The 25,292-nt window shown below is 44.5% G+C and overlaps 2 protein-coding genes across 4 annotated transcripts in view; both read left to right on the top strand.

Moving 5' to 3' along the window:
- The first annotated feature begins 614 nt into the window (after positions 1-614).
- rp9 (RP9 pre-mRNA splicing factor) lies at positions 615-7,245 on the top strand. The gene is made up of 6 exons (XM_035183454.2): positions 615-954; positions 1,178-1,208; positions 1,322-1,451; positions 3,648-3,739; positions 4,175-4,236; positions 6,224-7,245. Exons 1-6 carry the CDS (start codon positions 809-811, stop codon positions 6,486-6,488), a joined length of 726 nt encoding a protein of 241 aa, XP_035039345.2. The 5' UTR covers positions 615-808; the 3' UTR covers positions 6,489-7,245.
- A 3,822-nt stretch (positions 7,246-11,067) lies between these two features.
- Positions 11,068-25,292, top strand: part of elmo1 (engulfment and cell motility 1 (ced-12 homolog, C. elegans)) — a 105,030-nt gene continuing 90,805 nt past the window's right edge. The window contains exon 1 of one of the 3 annotated variants that reach the window (XM_035182790.2): positions 11,068-11,251. The gene's annotated coding sequence lies outside the window, so the exon portion shown is untranslated. Of the gene's footprint in view, positions 11,252-20,161; positions 20,595-25,292 lie in introns of those variants that run through there. The other 2 variants (XM_035182791.2, XM_035182792.2) reach the window with 2 other exon arrangements.

Genomic DNA, 25,292 nt, shown 5'->3' with positions numbered 1-25,292 from the left:
TCTTCAGTTTACATGCCCAACCCACAACTGAGAAACAATAATTTGAGATACCAGAAGATAATACAAAGAAAGATGTTTGGCATAAGAAAATACAGTATATCTGGTGGGCAACCTGAGGCCCTCATCCAAGGATTTGCTCGCTTTTCCACAAGCTATAGGCTGAGGACCAAGGGTGGCGGTGTCTTTTCTGTGAGGTGGTCAGACTTCCTGACACTCTTTTAAATGGCTCTTGAAAATGTATTTTTATTAATGTGCTTTTACTGGTGTTATGGTCTGAACTGTCTTTTTATTTTTGATTGACCTAATAATACATACATACATATATATACAAGTACTTGTAAATGTGTTTTTTGTTATTTTATTATTTCTATATTCTATGTTTTAATATAGCTTCTTTTGACTGATAATTGACAGTATTGTTTCCTTATTATTATCTTATTATAAATGCCCAAGATGCTTTATATATATATATATATAGTTAACTAAATATAACTATATTTAATAAAATAATATTAAATATATAAAGATATAATAATTAACATAACCAAAATCCAGTCGACGGTGTTACAGCACATTGTGTGTTACTGTCCTTGTCCTGCAGGTGGCGCTGGACTTTAACTAACCAACCCGGCTGCACAGGAAGTACAGCAGCAGCAGCAGCACTACAGCAATGTTTGCTAGTTAGCCGCTGGTTAGCATGTTAGCCAGGGTTCCTTACCGAGTCGTAAATAGAAACCATGATCCCCACATGCAGCTTTATTTCTAAGTGAATGGTTTTCCGGGCGAACGGTTCGTCGATATCGAGACGATGTCGGATAGGAAGCGAGCGAGAGAGAAGGAGGACAGACGAGAGCACAAGAGACACAAGTCCTCCAAACAGGATCTGGAGAAACTCAAGACACACACGAAAAAGCTCAACCAAGAAGTCCAGAAGCTGAAGCACGTGGAGACATTGTGAGTAGTGTCAGTCAGAGTGTCTCCGCTCCGGCCTGTCAACTTGTACATGAATTATAAATATGTGACTTCAATCTTTGTAACTGTTAGTGTCTCACGTCCAGGATCATTTGACCCCAAAGTCCTTTTCCATGTGTAAAGCTGATTCATCTACCGTGTTACTGTCACAGGTAAGTTTAAAATGAATGTGTCTGTGAGTAACAATCAACTTTTCTCCTTGCAGCTACGAGAAACCTCCTCCAGGACTCATAAAGGTAACGTTGACACAGCAGCTGACGGACGTGGGGATGACGTGGGAATCACAGATTGGGTGGAACTCAGTGGAAACACTTCATGGCCACATGTCAGTCAGTTGTCTCTGTTGCAGGAGAACGATGAGAAGCCAGAGGACTGTATTCCTGCTGAGCCAGGAAATGAAGACGCCAGGACCTTCCTGGCAAGCGCCCCCACCAGGGGTCTGTGGATGCCTCTGGGGAAGGAGGTGAAGGTGATGCAGTGTGAGTACAGAGATCAGCACTAGGCACAGATCTGACCCCTCCTGAACGGGTCCGATCACTCAGGCCACTTTGGTACGTGGTCTCGTACACGTGTTGCCACATTCCTTTCACTAATGTGTCCTGAGCCACATATGAAGGATCGCCCACTCAGCTGAAGTCCTCCGACACGCTGCCGTTTCATAATGACTTAAATATATTTGTACTCTTCTCAGTGGCCATACGTTGATTTATCTGTGGCCACAATATCAACACTGACAACCATATAACGATTTCAATCTTTCTTCATAGTAGAAGAATGCTCAGCGTCAACACATTCAGCAAACTCTATTTCTGTTGCACGCTCTTACACGCACATACACACAAACCTCGTCATCAGACGTTCTGTTCGATTCAGTCCTGAACTGGATTTCTCAGTTGTCTGAAGTGAGACAACTGAAGTTCATGCAAATTTGGGAGTTGTCTTATATTTGCAGGAAATTAATAACTCAAGGCCTTAAAGGCTCAGTGTGTAGGATTTATTGACATCTAGTGGTGAAGTGTCATGTTGCAGCTGAATACCCCTCACCTTTTATTTTACCTGACAGCCATCATAGGAACAGATGAGGGGTTTTCAGCTGGTTGCATCGGTGTCCTCACCACTAGCTGCCGCTAAATCCTACACACAGGTTCTTTAAATTATTTTTGAAACCTCTTGAAAGTAGCCTGGCATCACAAGGACACTAGACTAAGCAAATGGGTCCAGCGGTCGCAGAACAGAGCAACAAAACGTCATGTAGCGCAGAGCAACAGACAAATGTAAACAGTCGGCAGGCGTGCAGTTGCTTGTTCTTGTTTTACAGGAAATGTAATGTGTTTATTACAGTCTCCATAACAGATACAAAAAAACTTTTGTTTCCAACTTCATTGTTGACAATAACGCTTCAGTTGCTCCTATTGGGCGCTCGTCTGTCCGTCATAGTATCAGACCTGCCAACAGGTTTCAGGACAGATGGACATTAGTCTGAATGGCAGGTGACCAACCATCTGCAAGAGCGAATAAACAGGAGCTCGCTGATCAGTTAGCAGACTGTGTGGGGGGGTATCCTGTGTTTATATAAAGACTATTATTAGTTGTAATAAAAGCATAAAAGTATCATTTATAGCTCAAGAAGTGTAGGTGAGAGTAAACCACCATCATGAGTGGGCAGCGGACTTGATGACGGACTACAGATTAATAATGGTGCTGTGGGGACCACCTTCTGTCCCTTTTGGTCAAAGACTGTCATTATAGTCAGCGTCCATTCATTCCTTCGTCCCACTCATTTTCATACAGTGTGAACAGCCAGGGACTTGAGAAGTCACACACACACACACACACACACACACACACACACACACACACACACACACACACACACACACACACCAGGCCTGTCCACAAGCTGGCATTTGTTCTGCATAATCCGAGCATGAGTCGCTCTGCCATCCTTTGGGGGAATGTTTGAATATGTCATCCTGTTTAAAGGAACGTTTTTAAGACCTCAATGTAAATGAAAGGTGCATAAAAGAACTGAGTAAAAGGTTTCACACGCAGCTACTTTTGCAGGATAAACATAATTTGTGTGGTCTCACTCAGCAAAGACCCTCAAGTAGTTCATGGCAGCTCCACTCCAAGTGTAGAACATTGAACCACTGTGAAACCTAAGCTCTTTTCAGTGAACACTCTGAATTAGAGATGGTCGGTCCTTGATATTGATTTGTACAATTTTGCAACGCATCTCTCTACATGAGCAGAATGTTTGAGTGTGTTACTCCAAGAGAATTCGGTTGAGATTAAGAATCACGCTAACGAAAGAAAAACTCAGAAGGAATATTTTTGTGTTGATTAGAAAGAAACTGCAGCTCAATAAGAATCCTGAAAAAACATATGACCGTAACATTAGGTTCACTAACTGGCTTTTTTCCAGCGCTTTTTCCTTTTCAGCTAAAGGTTTGCTGGTGTTACGGTTACTTACGGTATGGTTGTGTTTGTTGTATAAGTTAATTTGTCAAACTGTTTATACTATGTTTGCTAAAGAAGGCCATGAGATTTAACTCAAAGATTCAGAATGAGCTAGTACAGTCAATAGCATATAAACCTGCAGCCTTGAACCTGACATGTCAGTTATCCTATTTTCTTTGGGTAGACACATTGATATTCGCTGCGTTTTTTCTCAGGCTGGAGGTGCAAGCGTTACGGTCACAGGACAGGAGACAAGGAGTGTCCTTTCTTCATCAAAGGCAACCAGAAACTGGAGCAGTTCAGAGTGGTGAGTTCGCTCGCTCTTCACGAAAATGGCCCACTTATAGTTATTTAGACACAATTATTGTATTGGGTATTGCGAGGTGAGACATGAGTCCTGACCCGGGTGGAGGTTAACGACAGTGTTGGGGAACTTTTAGTTTATACTGAGGAACATGTGGGCACAGCCTGTTCCAATGGGCCTGAAATGGAACAATGCTCACTGCAGGAGCACAAAGCCTCTGCAATGATTACCATAAATGCAACTGTTTCACATTTGCCCAGCTTATATAGTGACAGGGAGGTTTTTAAAAGTGCTGACATGACATTAAAATCAAAGCAATGGTCATGTGTTGAGATAATTTCCTTGATCCAACGTGAGTGTTTAAAACTCTTGTAACTTGATATGATTTTCATTTCCTTTCTTCATAGCTAATGACCGATTTGTGTTTTATTCTTTCAGGCCCATGAAGACCCAATGTACGACATCATTCGGGAAAACAAAAGGAATGAAAAAGAAACCAGGTACATACATTCTTCCTTTTTTTTGTGTGTGTAAGCGTTCTTAAGTGTTTACGCTCTTTTCTGTCATTTCCCTGAATTTGGAAAATTCCCTCCTGGTGGCCTGGTCTCTGTGCCAGTTTCTAGCAAATAGTGTTTGACACCAGGATGTTTGAATTCGAGGTCTGTTCGTGGTGAGGGCTCATTGCTAGGTGTGTGTGTGTGTGTTCACATGCAGGGCAGCCACATTCACAGCTTATGTGTGATTTCATGAATGAATGCAAGGGTTATATAAACCTCAGTCTCCTTGAGATGGAAGTGAATCATACCGACCCCTGCCTTGTGTTCCAATTTCTCCAATTTACATTGGGTTTGAAGTATTGCTTGAGATGGCAGCTTATCACAAAGGGCTCATTGATGAAAAATATTTGATGGCCAGTCGTCAGTGCGCCTCCTCAATGGCTTATATTGCATGAAATATTTTAGGCATTTTTAAGCTTCTGTGCAGGCGACGGCTGTGGCTTAGAAGCTTAATCGTCTCAGGAAGACCATGAGAGACTTTCTTCAAATTTGACTCAAGCATTCACTTGGACTCGAGGATGAACTGGTTAGATATTGGCAGTCAAATGTCAAGGTCATTAGGATCTAGCATCTGTTCCATTATTTGTTGTTGTTGAGGGTATTTGTCTACATCTGGGACACTTGTATTCAAGGAGGATCCTGTTAGAATTTGGTGATTAAAGGTTAAATGTCACTGTGACCTCGCAAAACATGTTTTTGGCCATAACTCGTATAGTAATTATGACAAAATGCAGTAAATACCTTTGATCAAATTCCTGTAAAGTCTTTATTGACCATCTTACAAGTCTGGACAGTCATGGATTTAAACCACAATAAGAAGGCAAACAACTTCATTCTAGTTCTTTATATTTAAATTTTACTTTCACATATTTTCATATATGGGAAACACTGGGTAGTTGTGTCAGACATTAGAGATGTTACTCCATTTTTTCTGTGAATCTGATGCCCGCTGAAGCTATCAGACTGAGCGCCGACACTACACAGGAATTTTAACTTTTATTCAAAAAGTTCATTCGAGGAAACAAAAGCCTTTAAGCTGAAAGACGAGATTTGTCTTGAAAAAGCCGGAGCTGTATGTCACAGAGTGCTTTTATGATGTACTTCACTTTGAGGACACTTTGAGGAGTAGTGTGACGTCCCAGGCGTTCAGATGATCACTCTGCTCCGTGTGATCTCACCCACTGTAATGAGGCCTGGACGGTTCAGGGCTGAATAGTAAAGTTTCTGAATGTCTCCAAAAATTTGACTTTTCTGAGATGTTGGAGCTCACTTGTCTAAAATAATTAAAGGGCATGTACTCCAACAGCAGCTCTTTATTTCTTTATTTCTTCCTTGTGGTGCCTCGTCCCCATTGTAGTGATGTTTCAGTCCTCCATTATAAACCGCATTTGGCTTTGACAAGTAGATATGTTCATTCATCTGACCTAGTTAGGGAGCAGCTGAAGTCTTGTAACTACCCTTACTGCGGATTTTCTGGAAAACATTAGTATCAGGGATTGAAGTAGGATCCTAATGTGGCTGTTTAGCTGCCTCCTTTTGTTAAGGTTTAAGTAACGTGCAGCAATGGTTGCTCCTTCTTTGTTAATAAGTGTTGGAACAAAAATTGAATAAACCCATCTGAGCTCCGGCCTCATATTTAAGTGACAGGATGACCTCCTTATCCCCGTGTGTTCTGAAAAGCCTCCACACCTGCAGAGCTGACACGCACTGTTATTGGAGATACATGACATAAGTAGACATGTGTCACACAGTCCGGAAAACGTCGGCACCGGGACAAAGACGATGACTTGCTCAAGGACACTCGACATGCTTGCCAAACCCCGGGAATCCGAGTCTGCATCAGTTGTGTGATTTTCTTTTTTTTTTTTTTTTTTGTCCTCCTGCACTACTAATCTCTCCTCCTCTCCTCCCATGTCCTTCCTGTTTCCAGGATCCAGCAGCTGCAGCAGCTGCTCCAGGACACCACCTCCTCCTCCTCCTCCTCCTCTTCCTCCTCCGATACAGACAGCTCCTCCTCCTCCTCCTCCTCCTCCTCTTCCTCCTCCTCCTCCTCCTCTTCCTCTTCCTCGTCCTCCTCTGATGACCATCGCAGCAAGAAGCGGAATAAGGGGAAGGACAAAAAGAAGAAAGACAAGAAGAAGAGAAAGAGCAAGCGAAAGCACAAGTCTTCGAAAACCAGTGACGTTTCAGATTAAGTGTTATTAGAGTGCTCATGAATTACTTGTTTTAAAAGTAGAGCCTGTGAGTGAAGTAGCAGCGGAGGTAGATGTTGCACGGTAGTGAAGCGTGTACTGCAGAGTACGAGCTGCTCTCTGGAGACGTCCTGAAGCCTTTTCTCTGCAGGGAGAAAACTCTGAAACCGTATTATCCACCGCGCATGACTTTCCCCAGCCGTCTGATTTGCTCCAGGGTGACGACTTGCATTCGCATACTCTCGTGTCATGTTAGATCATACAGCAGCGGGTCATATGGAGTAGCTGCTTCAGTTTCCGTGTGTGTGTATGTGTGCCTCTGTGCATATGTGTGTCAAAAGAATGAACTGTGTGGGTAATGAATCTACAGTGATATGAATTGAGCCCTCTGGTGTAAGAGTTAATGTTCTTTAATGGGGCTTAATAAGACACAGTCGCATGTCAGCAAACAGTTTGTCATTAAGAGATTTCTATTTTTTTTTTTTTTATCCCTCGCTGGTGTCAAATACTTTGATTGTAGAGTATATTTAACACAGTGAGGTGGAAAAAAACGGAATTGGAGTACAGTTCGAGTTTGTTTGCCCACAAGCCAGAATGTTTGAATGTCTGTGACTGGACATAAATATTTGGAATAATTTGAGGTTGGAATATGCTTATTTGCTTTTTTTTTTTTTTTCTTTCTGAAAAGCCACAGAGATGGGGAAGGAATGTTTGTGAATGTGTTCCCTGATTCTGAGAATAAAGACGGCTATTTTTTCTTCTCCGTTGTTTATCCAACTCTGGGCTACAAAAACAAAGCTGTTTATCATATTGGCCCTGACTTAATGGGCATGACGCCGGTTTTCATGTCGGTGACAACGAGATCTTGAGAGGATAGTGCGGCAAAGCTCCGCACACAATAAGCCTGAGCATTAAAAAGTACACAGCTTAGCCCCGGGTTGACCTTCCCAAAGTGAACGAATAACATTTTTCCTTTTCATCTTGTCCCGTCAGCAGCCGGAGGACACTTCTGTGACTCTCCTTTCACAGTCTTTAACATGCACACATCAGATCGTGTTCTCCGGCCTCTCTTACATTAAAAATTTGGCCGAGACCAGCAGCCACTTCACACAAAAGCTTGATCTTCAGCTCACATTTGAGGAAGGGTGGTGCCGCTCTCCGTCACGAGGAGAGTCCCTGCGGAAATGAACCAGAAACATTCCCTCTTCCTAATGACCCTGATAGAGAGACAATTACAGTAGACCCACAGGGAAAAAGCAAACTAGATATCCATTTAGATTTGCGTCTTAGGCTTCCTGAGCTGCTCAAAACGCTGTGGGGAGTGTGTGTTTGTGTAGCAATTACAATTCCATCAGAGAGTGACAGATTACACAGCCGTGGAAGCATTATAGTTCTGATGGAGAGCATCGTTTTCTTCATTCTCTCATCCCTCTCTCCTCTTTCTCCTTGTTTTGGCAGCTCTGCCCATCCTTTATCTGCAGCTTGGACCGGCTCTATTGAGACCGTCTGTTCCACGTTGACATGTCTCTCTCTCTCTCTCTCTCTCTCTCTCTCTCTCTCTCTGTCTGAGTAGAACAATGAATCTCCCAGATGAGATCCAGTCACAGGAGCAGCTCAGAGGGAGGCTGTGCCACGTACAGACAGTTTGTTCAGCTCAGTCTTTATTGAAGCACTCTGTCTTCCTGGACAAGGGACAGGTCACAGTAAGTTCCAGACTGATTGTGCCGATAGTAGCGGAGGATCAACGTGTGTGCAGATAACTTTGATATTTAAATCTCTTAAAACCAGAGGACTGCTCTTAATTTTGTGAATGATGTTTGCCAAATGAGAAAGGCGCGTCTCATTTCTGTGAACGAAATACCTCAAGAACGTCTTGAAGGAATTTCCTTAAATTTAGTCCAAATGTTTAGGCTGATTGGATATTGGTGGTCAAGGTCACTGCGGTCTCATAAAGCACATTTTTGGCTTTGTGAACACGATATCTTGAGAACGCTTTGAGAGAACCCTTTGAAATTTTGCACAAATGTTCACAGACTCAGAGACTGATAAGATATGGGGGGGGGGTCAAAGGTCAAGTTCACAGTGGCCTCACAAAGAAGGTTTTGTCCTCTTGAACATCTCAAATCTGCCTTTAGGAAATTTCTTCAAATGTTCATCAGCTGACACTTGGACTCAAAGATTATATGATTAGATTTCAGTGGTCAAAGGTCAGAGGGACCTCATATGAATCCGGGAAAGAAAAAGGTCTGTAGACTGAAACTGCACTGGGAGGAGGAGGCCTGCTAATGCAGTGCAGTGTTTCTATTCTGGTTGTGTGGTATCATCTTCACACCAGATGTGCAAGTGGTTCAGCCAGAGGTTGAGAAACAGGATGTGTCCAAATTCAAATGGGTTACGCAAGCAGGTAAAGGAAACAAGTGTTGTGCACACGTAAAAAGGAACCCGATCTAAGGTTTGACCTTGCGTGATGCGAAACAAGAAACAACTGAATTCTGTTGGATGCAGAAGAACATCGTGCAGCATTGTGAGCCTGCATGATGCCATATGGCCTGGCTTAACAAACCCACTGCACTCTCTCTTTGCTGTCTCATATGAAAGGATTACATGGTCTGTGAGAGCTCTGATGTCGCCTCGACGCTGGAGCCACGGACGCAAGAGTCACCGTTACTCGGTGACAACAATAAAACTGCGGAATAAACGAGTTGTTTTGCTGGTTTTCTCTAATAAGAAGAGGAACAATTAGAAATAAGGATTAAGCAGTAAAATGGGGTCTCACATAAAACCACATGAAACTGATGCCATCAACATGGGTTCAAGTCAAGAATATTATTTGACCCAAGTCTCTTCTACAGCTGCTCCATTCAATTATCACACTGCAATGAAAAAATCAGTTTGTTTTCTGTTATTTTTGTCCCCATCCTGTTTGTCCTCACAGCCCACTTACAAAGTCAAATTAATAATTTAGTCGGGTACACAAACAGTCATTTAAACCGTCAGGGCTGTGTATCCTGTGTTTTTCACAGAGGGAGAGAGGAAGGGAGCTGTCTGTTGGATGTGCCGCTCCAGATTATTTATTGGGACGGACAGGGGCTCCTGTATTAATCCTCCTCCTGCTGCTCCTGCTGAGTGGAGACATGGATGAGCTGCAGGACTGTCTGCTGTACACTATTCTCTCTCTCTCTTTCACCGTCAAACGCACACACACACACACACACACACTCTGGGTTTGATATCAGAAACAGCCGGGAATCACTGACAAAATTAAAGGGAGGAGGCCTCATGTGGCTCAGAGCTGCTGTCGTATGTGATGTCGTCCTATAGTCTGTTCTTTATAAGTGAAATCTAATGAAGCTGCAGCGTTGTGTTGTGCTGAGCTACGTTAAAATGGTTCCCAACATAAGGCAACAGTAGACAGACATAATTAGTTCCTACAGACTGTGTGTGTGTGTGTGTCTGTGTCCGTGTGTGTGTCTGTGTCCGTGTGTGTGTGTGTGTGTGTTTGTGTGTAGGGCCGAGACAGTTCAATAACCATGAATTATTGAAATCACTGTTCCTGTTCCTTTGCCTCCTGCAAGATTGGAGGCAGCCATCGGAGAAAGCTGCTCATCCTTGATTGTTTATTTGTTTGTTATTTTGCTCAGAGATATTTTATCATAAATCCCTTTTATGCATCAATCTACATTGGTTGAGACAGTGTGGGCAATGGTGCTATCCACTAGGGGAGCTCAGTGCCCAGTTGTTTTAAAAAGCATTTTACTGAATTGATTAAAGGCATTCATCAAAAAATCTATTGTTTTTTCTTTACTTACACCTGTTCTTTACATGCAATACAGAACATATACTTTGTGATATCAACATTTTGTAATAACCATTAGAAGTTACTAAGAGCTATATATTGAGTACACATTTATGTAACTTTTAAATTGCGTTTCAATATTTGGTTAAAAGGCTTTTGGCCACTAGTTTCTTTTATCTCCAGTTAGAACTTCTACAGTTTTTAAACAAATCTTTTTTCTCTATCTCCTCTCTCTTCTTCTTCTAAAAAGAAAACAAAGAAGAAAAAAATACTGTTGTATTGTGAGATTTTGAAAAGACGTTTAAAAGCTTTGGAGTAAATCAATAATAATAATAACTATTTTTATGATGATCCATATGGGATATTTCATACATAAAATGCAGCAAGATAGAATTCATAAAATAAAAATAAAGTAAAAACATAAAATACATAAAAGCATATTAGGTTAATTAGGTTTTAAAATAAACAATAACAGGTCACTAACTTTAATACAGGGTCACAGAAACTTTTACTATCTTTGGTCACATCCAATCCACGTATAAATTAAATGCAATCATGATATTAGTAAAGTTTGGGGAGATCTTGGTTGACTGTGTAAGTCAGATGCTCGTTGACACATTTCGATTTAGAGACCGTGATCTCCTCACGCACACACACACGTTTCCATGGTGCCGCTCTGCGCCCTCCCAGTCATCAGCCATGCGTCCTCGGTGTGGCACCACAGAGGCAGCAGCCAGCAGACGGCAGAAGAAAAGAGGAAGTGGAAACATCAGCGCTATCTCCACCAGCGAGGAGAGAGAGAGAGAGAGAGAGAGCGAGAGAGCGAGGGAGAGAGAGAAAACACCGCTGAGTGACACACACTCACACACACTCTCTCTCTCTCTTACAACACACACACACACACACACACAGACAGACAGAAACTCCGGACCTCCGCGCGTCAGTGGCAGAAGTGTCCTCGCCTCTCCAGGTTTGTGTCCGCATGTTATTTCTCCTGCAGGGATGTTGTTGCTCGGGGTGTTTCAGCTCATGTGGAGGATTCACGGTTGTGTGTGCGCGCGCGTGTGCGTGTGTCTGTCTGTGTGTGTGTGTGTGTTTTTGGGGACTCGCTGTGCTTTGCCTCAGTGATCCCCAGTGTTTCCTCTGTAGCCACGCACGCACACACACACACACACACAGCTACACACACACAGCTGCGTGTTTCCTCCTCTCTCCACCACCGCCTCGTCTTTTTCTGCTACTTTGCGAAGTGGATGATTTGGGCGCTGGTCCTCTCCTGACATGCACACGCGTGGATTTGCAGTGAAAACGTCTGTTACTTCATTGGGGGGGGGGGTGGGGTCTGCTTTTCGAGCTTGCAAGTTGTGTGTGTGTGTGCGTGTGTGTGTGTGCGTGTGTGTGTGTGTGTGCAGCAGAAGAAGAAGAAGAAGCTGAGGGGCTGCTGCAGGCTGCTTCCACAGGCTTGTTGGTTCACTGCATGCTGTTGTTGTGCTTGATGCAAGAAAAAAAAGAAGTGGTGCGTTTATATATTCATCTATTTACATCCCCTCCTTGTCCCCCTCTCTCCTCCTATAATTAAAGAGCTGCTTTAACGTGAACTCCAGCCCCAGCGTTTTGTGGCCACACCGTGGGCCTGGGGTTAGAAGAGGAGAGGAGGTAGAGAGAGAAAGATGGACAGACTCTATTCCAGAAGATGAAAAACAAAGATATGAAGAGTCATCTGGAAGCTCATCCTAACATTACAGTCCATTCACTGTGATTTTCTTGTTGTGTATATACAAACCAGTATGTCAGGGTCCCCAAAAAAGTTTTCATGCAACCTCTAGTCCATGTTCTTTCGATCCATTTTACCCCTGGAAATGAAGCAATGGCCAATTTTGACTTTTGGATTTGAGACTATACCAAATTTATTATTTTCTAGACAGCTAGACAGACTCTGATTTAGTGTTCTATTTGCTGTCTTCCAGAAGATGAAAAACAAAGATATGAAGATGTGTGATCATACTTGTCTTTTGATTTAGCATCAGGTGTCCTCAAATGCAGCCTCAAGTTTATGTCCATTATATCCCGGAAAATGAAGGATTGGCTCATTCTAAGTCTCATACACACATACAGCTGTTTGAGACTAGTTAACCACAGTTATGAAGGTGCAAGCTCAGCCTCCTAGAATAACATGTACGTGTAGTTTTCTGTGGTCCACTACATATCTTTAGTTCTTTTGCAAACCAGTGCATCGGGGATCCCCAGAAAATGTTCATGCAACCTCTAGTGCATTCGATAGAGTTTGTCCCCGCAAATGAAGCAATGGCCAATTTTGACCTTTTGGGTTTGAGACTTGTTAAACAAAGTTGTTATTTTCTGCAGCTAGATAGACTCTGACGCACGTTAAAGCTCTAAACTGTCTTCCAGAAAAACAAATCTATGAAGATACATCATATTTTTGAACCAGTGCATCAGGGGGTTTGTGTTTGAAACTAGTGGAAGTTATTATATTCTCTTTGATGCGTGTTGAATCTCCTTGCTGTCTTCCAGTAGATGAAAAATAAAGATGTATGATCTTCTAGCAGCTCCACTCTGCCTCCTAACATTACTGTCCATTCACTTTTCTGTGGTCCAGTACTTTTATTTTCATTTTTCATTCAAACCAGTGCATCAGGGCTCCTCAAAAAGGTTTCATGCAGCCTAGTTCATGTGCATTTGTAAAATTGTACCCCTGAAAATGAAGTAATGGCTAATTGTAAATTTCAATACAGGTTGCATATGTATTTTGGGATGAGACTAAGATTATATTTTCTCTTAGGAGTATAATAATTCAGTGTCTCTGTTTTGCTGTCCTGCTGACTGATGCACAACCCTCTGACTCTCAGGTACGAACAATATTAGACCTCTGGAAGTATCTTCACCTTTTCTTTTTGCTTTAAACAGAATTCCCAAGAAAGGTTCTACTTTTTTACATTTCCTAACCTAAGTGCTTTTACCCCAGGGGCTACCTCTGAAGAAGAATCATGCAAATGGGCTTACAGATTGGAACAGTGGTGGATTTTGGGATATTTGTTGCCCCAGTAACTTACTAGCTGTGACAAGACTAGTTGTGGTCATGCTGTGGTTGAGCCTCAACCGTTGAGGTAACATGAAGACTAGTGAACAAGTGAGAAGTGAAGTTAATATCAATTGTTATAAGTTATAAGTAAATGGTTGGAAATGTAGCCACTCCAAGTAGAAGTGCCTCCATCCATCATCTATCTACTGCTTACCCTTGGTCATGGGGATGGTGGGGCCACTCCCATTGGGCAAGAGGCGAGGTTCACCCTATAGACAGATAAAGCCAGCGTATCGGGGGTTGATATAACAGGCAAACTCAGCAATGCCCTGGTCAGTCGTCGGCTTTGAACCCAGAACCCTTAAGATGTTTGACTGAAAATCCAGAAAGGAAAAGGAGAGACAATTCTAAGATGTATCGCATGGATTCACATGTGAAGCCACATATCCACCACAGTCAGCGTGTTTTCTTTGCAGTTCAACAGTTGGGGCTTCGCAGAATAATTCAATTCATTCAAAGCCTGAGCCTGTACGTCTCTATACGCCTGGTTGTGGGTGTATGTTTTATAGAAATGGTTGGTTTGCTCTACATGAGAAACTGAAACGACGGCCCCACACTGGACCTTTTTTAAAGGGCCTCTGGGGGTCCATGGACCCTCCTTCGGGAACCTCTGCTCCCTATTCCCTGATCACTCTGCAGCCAGCAATGGAGCACGGCGGCAGCAGCTGCCTCTGGCACACACGGCGTGCCTCAGCTCTCCTCCTCACATCAGTCGTGGGGCGGTCCAGGGGCTACGCTGTCGTCTCCTCTCTCTCGTCCCCACCCCCCCACCCCTGCCCCTCCAGGCGGCTTCTGTGAGGTCGAGGGCCCATTTATATGCATGGTTAGCCACCGGAGACGTTCCTGTTGTGATGGAGCCGCATGTTGTGTCAACTTGACAACAAACACGGGCAAACATGACCTAGACGCAGGGACATATGCAGCCATGTGTCAGACACAGACAGGCAGACGTGACACTGAGTGGTGTTCTGTGACAGTTTGGTTCTTCCCTGTTGAAGTTCTCCACGAGGATAAAGTGTCAAATCCAAGATTCTTTCACTGAAACGCCCTTAAACTGAGATATTTGAATAAACTGTGAGGAAATAGCCTCTGTGTCTCCTGCAGAATACTTTGCTGTGAGACTGCGGTCGACTGTGGCGTCGAGATTGATGTTTGGTTTTAGATTCAGTTCTGGCAAAGCTTGAGCCGTCAAGGAACAAAAATGTTCATCTCGTACTTTGGAACAAACCACTAACTTAAGTTACTCTCCCATTAAACTGGTATGTGATAATCAGCCTGCGTTCTTCAGCTTTGGCCACTAGCTCGTCGAGGTCAGAGGTGAAGCATGCCAGAAGCATAGTTCAGTTTAACGGGCACCTGAGGGACCCACTGTTTATGTCAACAGGAATTCACACACACAGTTTTATTAGTCACAGCGAGCAAACCTCATTTTCTTGTTAACTTGCTCAGCCGAATATTTATCCCAGTAGAGTCTTAAAAAACAAGCGACGGAAACGTGCTGCAGCACAGCAGTGAAGGAAAAGCTATGGCAGCCCTATTTTGCACCGTAAGTCAAAGCCAAATAAACAGATGGAATTAAACAGGTGTCTTTTTGTTTTTGAAATACCGAAACATTATCCAGGAAATCAAGATAGATGAAAAAGCGGCAGAGGTAGACACCGTCCAAGAGTAGTTTCCGGGAGAAGATGCGTGTACGCCCTCGTTTTTAATGAGTTGCATCACATCCTGGATGCTGGCGTGCACCTGTTTGACACGGCCTACTGTTTGGCATCTCCGCACCACCTCCAGAAGTGCAGCCGTTGCCAGTTTCTGAGCCGCGTTCGTCTCTCATCTCGTCTGTCAGAGCTCCCTCCCTCCCTCCCTCCCTCCCCTCTTTCTCTCACAAGCTTATTCTCTTACGCTTGCTTTCTCTCTCTCGTTTTGCCTCCCCGTCTCATTTGCTCACACTGCTTGCCCCCCCACCACACCCCCACCCCCCCGTCTTTTTCCTCACTCCCTTTCTTGCTCCCCGAGGGAATCGGAGGTATGTAAATTGATTTCTCCGCGATGTATGCACAGCAAGCTATCTGTCCATCTTAATGAACTAATTTCCCACATTTCCTCTCCCACTAAAAAGCCCTGGATTTTGACATTAACACCCCCCCCCTCCCTCCTCCTCTACCGCTTGCCATTGATAATGCTCATAGGAACAATCACCTTGCCATTTTTAAAGAACCGGTATTCTCGCTCGCGCCACACACTGGTACGTCTGTCCTTATGTTGCTCGGGGTCGGATTAATTTGCGGTTCCAAATGAGACGAATGTTGCCCCCTGCACAATTGCTCCCTGTGGTACGAAGTTAATTAAAACAGCTGTAAGGCACTGAAGGTGCAATGGGAAGGTGCCAGACAAACACAGGTGGGTGAGAAGCGAACTCGTAGGCGCCGCTGTCACGTTCTGCTCTTTAGTCTACTGAGTCTACTGCCTCCGGGCTAAATTCGGCGCCAAGCAGCTCTTTGACTTGTGAAGAATAATGCAATAAGTAGAAAAAAGCGATGGAGAAACTTTTTGTTTCACGGCGACCTGTGATCTCTCAGCAGGTACGTAAGGGAATACGCTCACAAACGCATCGTGACCTTTGACCCCGCACTTCTATAACTATATGTTTTTGTTCACAGGGCACATGAGTCCACCCATTCTTAGAATATGAATCAGTTTATGCGGCGAGCATCCGCGGGCATGTATTTTAAGTCCAAGTCTAGACTTCATGTGGAGTGAAGCAGCCCTAGATGACCCAGAAAGTGATACGGCTCGCTCCGTGTGCTCGCTCTGCTCGCTGCGTTCCAGCTGTGGCACTGCTGCAGAGCTCTGTAAACACAGCGCGAGAGGTTAGCGCTCCCTCTTCCGCCATGTGAGTCTCTGTGTGGTATTTAGCATCTCTCTCAGCTAAGAGCCTCTCAGCCTCTGAGCCTACTGACCCAGTGTGATAAATGGTGAGATAGTCCCTCACTCTGCCCAGTATAATGCCCCCACTCCAGCTGTGCGAGAGGCTCGAGCTGGCCTCACATTTCAGAGTCGGGTACTTTTCAAAGCCATGCCCATTTGTGCAGTGGGTGTTCGGCACTGTATGCAGCTGCTGTAGTGGGATTGTGCAAATGTGTCACGAGTGTTAACATCACAGAGGGTACGATTTATGCCAAGTATGCACGAGTGTTGCAGAGATTTGCAGATTTTCAGTGCTGTGTTGCTGTGTCAGTTTTTATTTCCCTCCGAGGCTCGTCTGCATCGTTCTCACAGTAGCTGCTTGCTGGTGCGTCAGTATGACCCAGGTGCTAAACACAGGGTTTTATTCAGCTGTAACCTAATTATAGCTTCTCCCCATAGCTTTGCGTGTACATCTGTGTGCGTTTGTGTGCATGTCTGTGCGTCTCTCAGTACTTTCGATGTCGTGCAACAGTGCGGGTCATCACTTGATCTTTGTTGCTGTCCACATATGGAGAGCTGCTGTCATGCTCCCTTGTCCGTCCATCACTCTATGATCCGTGCATCCCTTCATCTGTCAATCCGTCAAGATCTACCTCCACCAAAGAAGTTATGTTTTCACGGTTGTCTGTTTGTTGGTTTGTTTGTTTGTATGACCACAACACATAGTGTAAGGATGCGGTATAGGTCAAGGAAGAACCCATTCAAGTTTGGTGTGGATCTCAACCAGGACACTGGTCCAGGAATTTAGTTTTCCGTTCCCTCGAACATTGTGAAATAGGATGTTTTTCAATTTTATCCTTGATTTCTCACAGAATAATTCATGGATCTTGATTTAAACAATCAGGCATATTTAGGGCACTGATATTAATCAGTGGGAGCGATTTGGTGGGGATCAAATAAAAAAATATGGTTCTAGTAAATTTAAATGTGGTTAAATAAGGGGAATTTACGACCTTGGCGGCGAGAACGTGCCATAGTTTTCGATAAAAACATGATCTGGTGGTGAACCGACTGATGTACCACATACAGTACATGGATCACTGCTGATTCCCCTCCATGATCTCAATGGCTTGTATTGGCTCAGAGGTTCGAGCGTGAACCCATGTCGGTTCAGCGAAGTGCAGTGTGGATGTGCCCTAGTTTCCTGCACTGCTCTCCCCAAAGAATACACTTGACTTTTGATATGATGAACCATCAGTTCAACTTTTTTGTCTGATGTGGTAATGAGTTTTCTGTTTGATGTTAGATCCATGGAAGGAGTCGAGGGGGAAGTTTATGAATTTTGTGTGTGTGTGTGTGTGTGTGTGTGTGTGTGTGTGTGTGTGTGTGTGTGTGTGTGTGTGTGTGTGTGTGTGTGTGTGTGTGTGTGTGTGTGTGTGTGTGTGTGTGTGTGTGTGTGTGTGTGTGTGTGTGTGTGTGTGTGTGCAACCCAGACGATGTGTGTAGGTTTATAAGGGCACCAGGCTGGAGATGTCCTGGAGCGTTTGTGCCGTGACGTCCGATGCTTGCTTGCTGAGGAGAGAAAAAACATTCAAATGTCACAGAATGTGTGTTTTGTGAATAGAACAGAAAAGACCTGCACATCTGCTGCAGGATACGCAGGTGGAAAAACCCCACAGAAGAAACCAAATTAGGAAATTAGATTTACTGCTCTGCTTAACTCTGCACTTTAAAGGAGGTGGTGGCGAGTGCAGATAAAGGTCACAGGCGTCTTCACATTATAAGAACTAACAACTTCTGGCAGATTTGTTTTACCTTTATCTTGTAAGTGAGTTAAACCCAATAAAGGGGAACTCCACCAGTTTCACACGAAGAGGTCTGCATATGTTGTATAACACTTTCTGAGCTGTTCTAGAGGAGGATTTAGTTCCTCAAGGGCTCTTTAGCTGACCTTTTTTAGCCCTTTTATATGCTCTTTCTGTAAATGCTGCAGACTGCGTGAAGGAATTGGACAATTCATAATGTTAAGAGCAAGGAATTGAAACTGAAAACCCAAGAACAACACGTTCAGTGTAATAAAACACAACCAGGTTGATTTGTTTTCATCGAAACTGAGACAATTAGTAGCAAACATGAGCCTCACACTTTTTCTACAGGTGTTGTCTTAGCTCAAGTAACGTTATTTGACAAAATGTACCACGTTCCTGCGTACTCACGTTTTCACTGAGAACGTAGCTTATGTCAATGAAATCTCTGAGGTTAGATGCTCAAGAGTCAGGGTAAATTCTTACATAACGAAAAGGTCTGACTGTGTGTGTGTGTGTGTGTGTGCTTGTTTTTGTAACCTCGTCAGGACTTTTTCCAGCATTAAAACCTCATGGGGACCAAAACCCCAGCCCAATGAGGTAAAATATAATTTCCCAGGTCATGTGTTAGGGATAAGGTTTTGGTTTGGCTCTCCGCCTGCGTCTGTGTGAGCTATTAGTTACATGTTAAAGCCAGGGTCCACTCAGCCACAGTTTGCCTTTTAACACGTGAAGAACGCAGCAGGAGCTTTTCCAAGTCACGTGTCTTAACAATAACACGAACATTTTGAGCATCATTCCAGCAACATGATGTGTAAATTCTGCTGCGGAGATCATGTGTTTTTGTTTATGGCAAAGAGACACTGGCGTCGGCTCTTATCACCAAAAGCTCTTGAATCTTGTCATCTTTTTAATTGGACAATTTCGCTGGCGTTTTCTACGTATATTGCTTTGCTTTGCATTGTATTAGTTTTCTTTTCTTTCAATTCTGCATCTGTCACGTGTCACAGACCGAATTTGTTCCTGAAAGTGTCCGTAGCTCGGTGCATGCCTGAAAGCAGCAGAGGATCTTGTTGACACGGTTTCGTGATGACGGTGGACAGGACGTACGACTGACTGGAGGCTCAGTGAGGTGGACTGGAGGTGAAAGTAGCCTGTTGTCTTGCTGGATGTGGGAGGGGACGAGGATGTTGTGTTTCTTGGAAACCTATCGTCTCATTCTCAGTCTGACTGTGCTACTTGTCAACATCTGTTCCTTGTGTCACCATGCTCTCCTCTTTCTCAGTTTTTAAGAATCAATTTAAACAACTAATATGTATCAGGGTCTCCGTTTTCGCTGATTTATGTCTTGATTAGAAAACAACTCTGTTAAGACCTGGTCTCCCTTGAGGCGAAGCATCAATTCTGTTCTCAGAAGACACAGTAAAAAAGCATCAGTGTGTAATCTCTGATGTATTTGATGGTGCTGTTGCCTCAGGTGTCACTACAAAACCATGTAGACACCTTTTTATAGAAAGTAATTCCCTTTGCGTCCCCCCCCCCCCACTTGTTTGTGTACAGGGCTCCAGCAAGCTTCTTCACTTCAGCTGATTTCTGTGAGGAGTACTTGAGCAGAAACGAAAGAGAGAGGTGGAATAACACGAAGCTAAACGCGTTGCATAATTAATGTATGGGCCGAGATTTAAGGATTTGAACCCATTCTGTCACGACAGCGGCCCCTGCGATGTCAATGTGGCGCGGCGGTGTTTTCCATTAGAAGAGTCGAGGCTACCTCTAGAGAGAGAGAGAGAGGAGACTGAGGAGGAGTGGATGGCCCCTCTTTAACATGCCAAGGTCACCAGCTCGCTCGCTCGCTCGCTGCGGCTTGGGAACTGCAAGGATTAGAGGTGTGCTGCCGCCTCGGAGTCTCTGAATAAATCAAAACACAGAAGGACATTCGTGAAACAAGACACTTTGATATCCCCCCTCTCTCTCTCTCTCTCTCTCTCTCTCTCTCTCTCTCTCTCTCTCTCTCTCTCTCTCTCTCCGTCTTACTTTAGCTCTTCATCTTTCTGCTGTAAGACTTTATAGCCGCTTTCCCTTCATTTATCATTTCATTGCGTTCTCCTTCCTCTATCTCCGCTTCTGCCTCCTCCGCGATCCTTCACCGTCCTGCAAGAGCTCATAGCCCAGTTTCTGACCCTCGCTGCCCACATGTTGACCAGCAGCAGCAGCAGCAGCAGCGTTCACCAGGGCATCTGGAAAAGATCGACTTGCCCAAAGCTCCAGTCTTCGTCTCTGCTCCTGCTGCTCAGTAGCGGGCCGAGGCGAGTTTTTGTTGGCTCTTTAACCAGCCAGTGAAAACAAACCATATTCACCCTCACACCCCGATGCTGCCTTTCATCACCTAATGGCAACAAGTAAAAGTGATCTGTGGCCTGGAGAGCAACCGCTGCATGATGAGGACGTCTTTTAGGCTCATACCAGAGCCTGTTGATGCCGTCAAAGAACAACAAGGTCAGCAGGTGAATCTCTTTGAGCGGCTTAACCCGTAGAGCTCGTGGAAGGGTTTGTATTTTCTTCATTGTGTGCAAAGGGGCGCGGTGTTTCAGCTCGCCCTCCATCCAATCCTTTATTTTCTGTCCATAATGATTGTTCGAGGGGACATTTGAGGTTTTATGTTTGGTTTTGTTAATTTCCCTGGCTGTTCGGCTTATTAAGCACATCAGACAAGAATTAATGGACGTGCATAAATATACACAAGCAGATGCATCATCATCAAACCTTTTTATTTGTCTATTTTGTGCCTTATGAGGGGGAGCTGAGTAATTAGAGCAGCCTATGAGGCTCAATCCAAAACAATACTTTTTAACTGTGGTAAAAGGTAGTGGTGTTATCTATCTGCTGGGATGACTGTAGGACGGCCGTTTGACTGTTGTTACCGCCATTGAGGAGTTGAGGTTTTCAGCCCTCTGCGTTTGTTTGTTGGTTGGTTTTGTATGTTTCTTTGATTGTAAGCGAGATAACAAAATAACAATCCAACAGATTTCCCCACAACTTGGTAGAAGGATGCAGTGTGGGTCAGGAGAGAAGATCCCGATAAATAATGGTGTGGATAAGGATCAGGGGGCGGATCCAGGATTTTCTTTTCTTCCTGTAACATTTTCATTTAGGGATCTGATATCAAGGAGTGTGTGAATCTTTGTGCATCTTGATTGGATTTAAGTGAACTGTTGCCCCGGCGACATGTGTTCTCCCGAGTCCCATTCTAGTTGTTCCTGTTTTGTGCTTATCTAAGTTTATGCATTCCTGCCAGCAAAGTTGTTTTGTCTATAATTCCGGTTTTGTCGGCCATCTGCGGACAAACATCGAGGAGTGTCTTGTCGAGCCTTTGTGATGAGCTCTGGATTCTGTTGCCGTTTGCTGCCGGAGCAGATTCACCATCTGTAAACCACCTGCCTTACCTCGCGTCACCCTATGCTGGCCACAGATCAGTGTTTTCCCACTTCCTGTGAATGTTCGGCCTCCTCAGTGGGCCCGGGCCTTATCTTACTCCCAGCTATCCTAAAAACGGAGGAATAACACGGCTCGGCTTAGCTGGGCTCAGTGTGGCAGTCTATTGAGAGAAGAGCGGTATTGTAGTGGCAGACTAGCTGGGTTTAATGTTGCCTGTGGGGCTTGTTGCTGTGTCTGTTCTTTTGTTGTCTGAAGGGGAAGCTTAACACTCTGTGCTTGTATTTTTGTGTGTGTCCGACTTGTCTGGCTGCATTTTCCAGACCGGACGGTTCTGCGGAAGAAAGGCACAGGAAATACCAATGACATGTTTTACAATAATGGAAGAGCTACTGGAGACAGAACAGTGTGACAAAAGTTTGTCACATACAGAGAAGTAGAAGTTTCATGAGTGGCGCTGAAGCTGAGCCACTTCCTGCCGATACCTGCAGGGGAATTGATCCGTCTCCTGTTGACAGAAAGTGTGAAGAGAAATGTCAAGAAATGCAGGCACAAGCCCACAGCTTGATGTAATGCGGTTTGTCGTTAATGTTTGTATCAATTACAGGGCCGACTGACAAGTGAAACATGTCGAGTCGGATGTCTGTTTCCATGTACTCTGTGAATAGATGTATGGCCGCTGCTGTGCACCAATTACATCATTTCAATGACATCGTACCCACAGCAATGAAAGCCTGGCCGGAGGAATGCCCTCCACTGATGTTTTTCTTTCCCTCTTTCTCCCCCCTCTCCTCTCCTCTGTCTTTTCTCTGTTTCACATAAATTCTAGTTACATTCAATTAACCCATAAAAGGAAAAAACTCAAGTTCTTTCTATCCTATGTCCCTAGTCCATAAATAGCCGAACTGGAGCCTCATCTCAGCCCTCGTCACTGGCCCCTCTCCACAAGTGAAGCCCCTCCCTGCAGTTGTACTGTAACATGACAATAATAAGGCAGCCGAGAGCAAAACCCCAATGAATGGCTTTACGGGGCTCGGGCTGGGCGTGCAGGAGGGATGAAAGAGCTGAAGCAGCGGCAGCCACCACATTGCTTGCGTGGAGGCTGAGCTGGCATCAGCGGTGGCTTGTGACTGACCAGGCGAGGCAGGGCGAGGGCCCGTCAGTGGGTAAACGCAGCGAGGGGAGGGCCTGGGTGAAGCATATGGTTTGCGAAAAAGAAAGACGTGCGGGGGATAAATAAATAATAGGAGGGCAGCGGAGAGTGAGAGGCTGAGGGCAGAGCTTAGAGGTTAGCAAATGAAAGGGTGAGCCCAGAGACTGGGGGCACGGGGGCAACTGTCGGGAAAGAGGGGAGGACATTGTGGTGGAAGGGTGTGGCACGCATGAAGTGGAGCTTGGGCAGAGTCTCGGAGCAAGAGCAGAAGAACAATAACAAGCATCTGCGAGACAAAAAATGTGGAAAATGTTTTAGAAAATCTGCCCAAGTTTTGTTATTCGTAGCGAGCGCGAGCTCTTGCGTTGAGGCTGTGTGCAGCGGTGTGATGCTGATGAGCTGTTAGTGGTTAGTGAATAACACAGTGCCTTCAACGGTGCAGTAAGTCAGCGAGTGTGGCGGACACACAAAGAGCACCCAGCAGGGAGGAAGAGAGTGTTTTTGGGGAGGCCCGGTCCTTACGCCACACCAGGACATGTGTGATGGTGGTGGGTGTCTTTGCAATGTACAGTGTGTGTGTGGATTGAGGGTTGCTTGATGTAAAGCCACAGCTGGGGGGACGGAGGGTGGGGTGGCGGGGCTGCTGTGGGAGGGAACGGAGAGACAGCTGGCAGAGCAAAGGGTGAGTGTAACGATGAGTGTGTGTGACAGCCACAGTGACTCCTTTGTTCCCACTCACTTGTGCCAGTCACAGCGAGTCGATGGCCGATCTGTGACTGAATCCTTTCACAGCACCCAGACCAGATACACAGTCGAGCTTTTACATCGGCCTTCTCTCCACTCCACAGCTCGTGTGTCTGTGTGTGTTTGCGTGACTCTCTTCCACCGAGATCTGGCAACGGCAGCAGGAGATTTCCACGAGAGAGACCCAGAACCATCTCCCATAATGCCAGTGCTCCCGTATAAGCGCTTATTACGCTTTGTGATGATAGTCATCAGTGCAAACCTAATTGTAGCGCCAGCCAGTTTGCTATATGCTTAGGTAATGAGTGTTGTTGAGGGCCCAAGTTCTCTCCTGAGTTATGGTTTAATAAGACGAGTAATCTTTGCTCTGGAGGAAATGCTGCTACTCTGTGCGTCGAATTCATCGATGTGTAAGGTCATTTGAGACCCCTTATACTATTTTCTGTTATTAAACCTGTCTGGTACCGGTGTTCACATGGGTATTTATTATCTGCAGCACGTTAATAGTCATCCTCCTCAGAATGCCATCAGCCTTTTCAATGTACGACAAGTTGGAGGACGTAATCGCTTATTCCCCTCTTCTATTAAAAGGTGTTTTTCCCCTGAAAGCTCTACACTGAAGTGTTCACTCTTCCACCACCATTTAGCCTTCCAATGATTTTTCTTCTCTTTTTTTTTTTTTAAGAGTTCAATAAGCCTTTTCAGCCTGACTTCTTCCTCTGACTATCTGAACCATTTAGTTCAAGTAGGACAAGTATAAATAGCCACAAATCAATCCCAAATGTTCTCCGGCTCCTCGCACATCTCGATCTAGGCTAACGCAAACCCAACAGGGGATGGAGTGTCACGGTATTCAGAACCGGGCAGCGTGACTGGCAGACTGGCACTTTTAGAGGCGGGCGTGTTCATTAAAAAACGTTACTGGTGGCTGCGACTCGGGCCTTGACACACTTTAAAAGCCATTAAAGAGGCAGCGGCAGATTATGGTTTGTTGAGTTATGATGATGATGATATGACCTTTTGGTTATTACATGCTCCAGTGGAGATGGTAATCCTCTGAGCTATTGAATTTAGCTAAGTGGAGGCCGTGTTTCCATTAAGAGATGTATATGACGTGTAAAGCACTGCTGCAGCGGTTCGCGGCGGACCAAATTATTGTTAGCACAGAAATGTCACACACTGTACTTTGTTGTGTTATTCCACAAGCGATGTGACAAAGTGAAAAGACCTGCAGGGCTAAGGGGTAGTGGGGATGAGTAGGACGAGCATATATTGTATGTAGTTTACATTCCTTCCAGTTTTTCAACTCTGTGCACAAGCCACCTATTAAAAAATACAAAAAGTATTTTGGATGAATTGCTCTAAAAGAGTAGCCAATGGTTCCCATTAAGTAGACTACTTCTGTCCTCGTTTTTTTCATCTTCCCACAAATACCAGGTACGCTTTTCTAATTAATCTCAGTTGAAAGGTAGAGAGTCTGGCACCATCTCAGTCCCAGTATCAGATCTGTCGGCATCAGCTGCTCACTTCAGCAATACATCAGCTGAGAGTTCAGCCTGGACTTGGCCGAGATACTGCTATTACTGTTTCTCGAGCATTAATGGTTTGTTTCTCTTTCTTATCTTGCCTTGATGTGGTTTCGTTTTTTGATTGTGTGCGGTTTGCAGAAAGCAGCTGGGAGCTCTGTTGCATCAAACCAGGCGCTCCTAATAAGCATCACAATGTTGCACCATAGGAAAGAGGGTTTCACAGGCAGAATGGTCAGTAGCAAAAATGAAAGTAATGTGCATTTGAGAGAGATAAAGACAAATTTTAAATTAAAAAAGCTGAAAAACAAGAAACATTTACCCAGGACTGTCTTGAACTTTAAGGC

This window comes from Hippoglossus stenolepis, chromosome 17 (assembly GCF_022539355.2).
Source record: "Hippoglossus stenolepis isolate QCI-W04-F060 chromosome 17, HSTE1.2, whole genome shotgun sequence".
Taxonomy (NCBI): domain Eukaryota; kingdom Metazoa; phylum Chordata; class Actinopteri; order Pleuronectiformes; family Pleuronectidae; genus Hippoglossus; species Hippoglossus stenolepis.
The sequence above is the reverse complement of the archived record's forward strand: the minus strand, read 5'-3'. Positions and strand labels throughout refer to the sequence as shown.

What these genes read in the sequence shown, in the direction of transcription:
- rp9 (XM_035183454.2), top strand. Translation starts at nt 809, where the DNA reads ATGTCGGATAGGAAGCGAGCGAGAGAGAAGGAGGACAGACGAGAGCAC. An exon ending in CTCCTCCAGGACTCATAAAG is followed by an intron (nt 1,209 to 1,321) that starts GTAACGTTGACA and finishes TCTCTGTTGCAG; the next exon opens with GAGAACGATGAGAAGCCAGA. An exon ending in GGAGGTGAAGGTGATGCAGT is followed by an intron (nt 1,452 to 3,647) that starts GTGAGTACAGAG and finishes GTTTTTTCTCAG; the next exon opens with GCTGGAGGTGCAAGCGTTAC.